The sequence below is a fragment of the Cicer arietinum genome, unplaced genomic scaffold (assembly GCF_000331145.2).
Source record: "Cicer arietinum cultivar CDC Frontier isolate Library 1 unplaced genomic scaffold, Cicar.CDCFrontier_v2.0 Ca_scaffold_5681_v2.0, whole genome shotgun sequence".
Classification (NCBI taxonomy): Eukaryota; Viridiplantae; Streptophyta; class Magnoliopsida; order Fabales; family Fabaceae; genus Cicer; species Cicer arietinum.
This window is the reverse complement of record NW_027339328.1, coordinates 1-5,227: the sequence shown is the minus strand read 5'-3', so window position 1 is coordinate 5,227 and position 5,227 is coordinate 1. Positions and strand designations below refer to the sequence as shown.

General features: G+C 34.4%; 1 protein-coding gene across 1 annotated transcript; it reads left to right on the top strand.

Annotated features, from left to right (window-relative positions):
- The first annotated feature begins 122 nt into the window (after window positions 1-122).
- LOC101495122 (protein trichome birefringence-like 13) lies at window positions 123-4,547 on the top strand. Its single transcript, XM_004517165.4, has 6 exons — window positions 123-698; window positions 1,433-1,616; window positions 2,485-2,625; window positions 3,140-3,260; window positions 3,851-3,985; window positions 4,111-4,547. Exons 1-6 carry the CDS (start codon window positions 194-196, stop codon window positions 4,372-4,374), a joined length of 1,350 nt encoding a protein of 449 aa, XP_004517222.1. The 5' UTR covers window positions 123-193; the 3' UTR covers window positions 4,375-4,547.
- Window positions 4,548-5,227: the final 680 nt, after the last annotated feature.

The window sequence follows — 5,227 nt, the reverse complement described above, 5'->3', positions numbered from 1 at the left end:
TTAATGAAGATGAAGATGATGAAGTTAGAAATGATGAGTTAATTGAATAAAGAGAGAAGGGTAATTTGGGTATTCAAGAGTTACAAAAAATTTAAGGGGTGTGGGAAGTAAATTAAGGGGTGTGGGAAGCAAAAGTGTAAATTAAAATTGAGTAAACGATATTTTGAGCCGTCCGATACAACAATCATATGCAATGACATATCACACTAAACTGAACCACCTTGGAATGAATCGAATTTCAATATCAAAGAAGAAGAAGCAACAATCACCTCAAATTGAAGGTAGTGGCAGTGGCATGGCCACAATCACAGTCACAAGAGAAAATAAACTCTCTCTCTTTCCACTTCTCTCTCTTCTCTGCTTCACTTCCATCTTCATTCTTCTCTCACAGTTCAAAAACACTTCATCTTCATCTTCAATTAACACTTTCTCTTCCATTCACACTTTCCAAATCGATAACAAAAACAACAACTTCGCATCATGTGATTACTCCCACGGAAAATGGATCTACGATGACTCTAGAGTTTCGAGATATGATAACACGTGTAAGGAGATCTTTAAAGGATGGAATTGCATCAAGGGAAATAAATCTAACGGTTTAGAACTTGCCAAGTGGCGTTGGAAACCTAATGGATGCAATGATCTCACTCAGTTTGATCCACTTCATTTTCTTAATGACTACACGCACACCAGCATTGGTACGGTTCTCCTTCTATCTCTCTTTGTTCACAAATCTGTTTGATATTCGACATGTGTAGTGTATCTGGTGTCATGTTTGTGCATGTTTAGTTTTGGATACAAAAATTGATTTTTGAATGTAAAGTGGTTAATTTTTTAATAAAGTAGTTGAACAAAACATATATGAAGTTAAAAATTAATATTCTGCTAGTTTCGCCCATGTTTTTCTGAACTGAATTCACATAACCTACATGAATTTAATTTACCAGATATGTGAATGTGAACTTAACTATGTTAGCGTAGGCTAAGTGAGTTCAATTCATGTAACCTATTTTGGGTGTAACCGGAAAAAAAGGGTGAAACTTGTAAAAGTGAAAAAATAATTATAAAGATAAAAGCTGCGATTTGTGGTTTCAAGGTAGAATAGATTAAGAACATTCAAACATCTCTAAATAAATTCTTCACTTTTGGAATCAATTTTGTCGGACTCTAAAAGTGAAACCAAACATATGCTAAGTGTGTGTTTGGTTTCGCGGTGAGATTGGCATAATCAGAAGCTATGCTGTGTCTGACAAGATACCAACATATATGATTATATTCAATCACTTTAAGTTTTAAATTATTATCAAAGTCAATGTGTATGCATCAGTGTTGTGTCTCGTGTTCGTGTATTTGTGTATGCTTCGTACTTGAAATGAAAATCAAAGTTGTGCTTTTTGGTATACTTGATAATGGGTGTGTTTCAGAAATGCAGGTTTTGTTGGGGATTCACTCAATAGGAACATGTTTGTGTCTCTTTTCTGCACTCTAAGAAGCAGTATCTCTGATGGACAGGTTAAGAAGTGGAGACCTGCTGGTGCTGACCGTGGATTTACCTTTCTCACTTACAATCTTACTATTGCTTATCACCGTACAAACCTTCTCGCACGATATGGTAGGTAAGCTAAGCTAAGCTTGCTTGCAGTCTTGTTTTTCTTATCTACAACGCCCAAACACCAGACACGATACTAACAATGACACTAACATGTAGAAACCAATAATAATTTGAAAATTTGGAAGTGATTAAATGTAACTACATGTGTTAATGTCATGTTGATGTCTGACACTGAACACGCCTTCAATACAAAGTATCGGTGCTACATAAATTGTTATGATATATGTGAATTTGCTTGTCAGATTTCTTTGAATTGATGATTGTATGATTGGTTTCAAATTGTGGTTGTGGTGTGATCCTTGATGTTGTGGAAAATTGTTGATTAATGTGATCGTAATTATGAACCACAGTGATCTGTTGGGGCGTCCAAAACCTTTATATTGTTCGTTTGATTGCGGTTAACAATTTAAAACTATGTTGTATACATGCTGCTGTTAGTTACTAAATGATTGCAGAACTTTCATCCAATTTGTGATTTTCTCCACAATGTATGTATGTGGTTGTTGCAGGAATTGCCTAGTGATGTGGTTGCAATTGCGAATGTGATTATCTCATACTGTGGCAAACTTTTATATTGCAACTATGTTGTGGATAGCGATTTAAAACTATGTGCTGTGCATGCTGCTCTTAGTTACTAGTTGTTTGCAGAACTTCAATCCATTTTATGTATTTCTCTACTATGTATATATATGATTTAAAGTTAATATAAGTAGGTTTTCTAGGCTATTTTTTATATGTTGCTATTTATGGAAATGTGATGGTTTACATTGTCTTATGTGCGATTATTATTGGACTGTGTAATGAAACTGTTTGTTACACCTTGTTGGCTTAGTTGTGGTTCTTTTTCCTCTGTTTGATTGATTTGATTGCAGATGGTCGGCTAGTGAGAATGGTGGTGCCTTAGAAAGTTTTGGATTCAAAGAGGGCTATAGAGTTGATGTTGATGTTCCGGATAGTACATGGGCACGAGCTGCAAGTTTCCACGATATTCTAATTTTTAACACTGGGCATTGGTAAGTAATAGTAGAGTGTTTTTATGATTTGTCGATGTGTCCTGTTTTGTATTTAGCTTCCCTCATTTCTAGTAATTGATGTTGGAAATTACAGATATTTGATAATGGGTGGGACCAGAGTTCCCAAGGGTTTGGTTTGATTTGATTGGAATGTCTTCTTGTGTGTGCATTTATTTTAAAGGTTCGCAAGCTAGCTAGCTATCCCTATTTGGTTTCATCAATCCTCTTGATCGTTGTGATTTGTTTACAATCAATGCAAATAATTCTTTCATTGCTCCGATTGCTTTTAATTTTCCTTTGTTTGAGTTGAGCTGATGTCAGAGTTGTTGTTCAACAATTTGAGATACTTTAGTTGTATGATGATCTGGTTTAACCATACATATAATTCTTTTACTGCTTATTTGTTATTTTTCTTTGTATAAGTTGATGTTTGTAGCTGTTTGTTGCAAAAATTTGATAAAATGTACTAGATTTTAATTATGTTTATCTGATTCTGCTTGGTTCATATAAACAGGTGGTGGGCCCCTTCAAAATTTGACCCTGTGAAGTCACCTATGCTTTTCTTCAAGAAGGGTGAACCAGTGATACCCCCATTACGTCCAGATCAAGGCCTTGATATGGTTTTAGAGCACATGGTAATGTCTTTTCTTTCTATTTCACTTTATAGGAACTTGGAACTTATCAATTGTTATCGATAGCTCTGAAGTTTACCTGATAGAGTAACAATTACCTAGGTATATCATGTTGATTGATCGATCCGATAGTTTTTGCTTCTACTGAATTTTGTACATCTGGTTCCATAATGATTGTTTCCTTCCATTTTTATAGATGACCAATTTTATGTTATAAATAGAGGAAGGTTGCATGAAGAATATAGAACGGTCAATGTGATCTTTCTCTTCAACTGACACGTCGGTATTTGAGAATTATTTCGAGCATTAGCATAAAGATCAAGTATTCTGCAAAACAATGAACATCTAAATTGAACAGTTTTTCTATTAGGAACATAAGTCTTCTGAAATCATTAAACTTTTAAGTTGAGAAATTAATTCTCTCTGCAACTGATGATGATTAGGATACTCCTAAAACATAAATTTGATTTATTGCTTTGATTCTTGGAATAACTGCAAATGCAACTATGAAATTACAGCTTATCCAAGCAGGTATGTGATTGTACATTTTTCTACATTCTGCATGTTTGATATGATAAGGGGTTTCTTTACAGATTTCATATGTGGAGGAAAGAGCACGACCAGGCGCAGTCAAAATTTTCCGTACTCAATCACCCCGGCATTTTGAGGGTGGAGACTGGGATCAAGGTGGTTCCTGTCAAAGGGATCGACCTATATCGGCAGAACAGGTGGATCCATTTAGTTATTAATTTTCATATGCAATTCCTCTCGTAAATGTGACTGTTCTATTATTATTTTTTTTGTGCTTAATTGTTGAATAAGCTGACTTTAGAATTTTGTTGCCCTTTTGTAGGTAGAAGAACTTTTCTCCGTGAAGAATAACGGGACTAATGTGGAGGTTCGATTGGTCAATGAACACCTTGTTAAGGCTCTAAAAGGATCCGGTTTCGATATTTTGAATATCACACACTTAAGTGAGTTTAGGGCTGATGCTCACCCTGCTTCTGCTGGTGGGAAAAAACATGATGATTGCATGCATTGGTGCTTACCTGGAATTACAGATACATGGAATGACTTGTTTGTAGAGCATTTAAATAGCATCAAACATAGGAGTTGATAAAGTGATTATTATGCTAAATAGAGAAGAAAAACAAAAGCACTTCCAAGTGCATCTTGTTTGCAGAGGGTTTTCTTGGGATTTTAATGTTTAGGAGTAACACAAATATATAGGGATAGTTTGCTTGTCTTGAATTTAAATATTTTCATGTGCCTTTGTTTCCTTTTAGTTCACTTTTCATGTGCCTTTGTCCTATCAGCATGATAATCACATTTTTCTCCCCCTTACTGATTTTTTTACTAATATTCCTCATTTTCTAAGAATTGAAAAAGTGGGAGAAAATGCATTGCAGAATAAAGTAATATTCTTGAGGTTCCTATGCATGATTAAAATTACGTAATTATTCCCCAAAATAATAGGGACCCGGTTGGACCTCAAAAAGGGGAATATTAGGGGTGCCCTTCATATTACTATAGAACTAATATATTCATCTCACCGCTTTTCTCGATAAAATTAACATATTTTGTAACATTAATTTATTTTTCAATTTTATTTTTAATGTTAAGAAAGTTGCTACTTTTCGACCAAATATAATGAGGTTGATTGTAGCAGTCCAGCCTTTGCCACAATTGAAAATAGCGACTTTTGTTTGTGAGAATTGAATTCGGTATTTGGGAGAATTGCATCTATTCATTCCTATTATCAATTGAGTTGTAGATAAATTGTGCGTCGGTATTTATCTCTTAGGTATCGACGGTAAGGATTGGACTATTTTATATATTTTTCTAAAAATAATAGTATTTTAGTGTACATATTTAAAAAAAAATAAAATTTTAGACGATTTTACGTGTATATATACACTACGCCAAAAATGACATTTAACAGCGCCCATTTTACAGCGCTTGCTAAACAC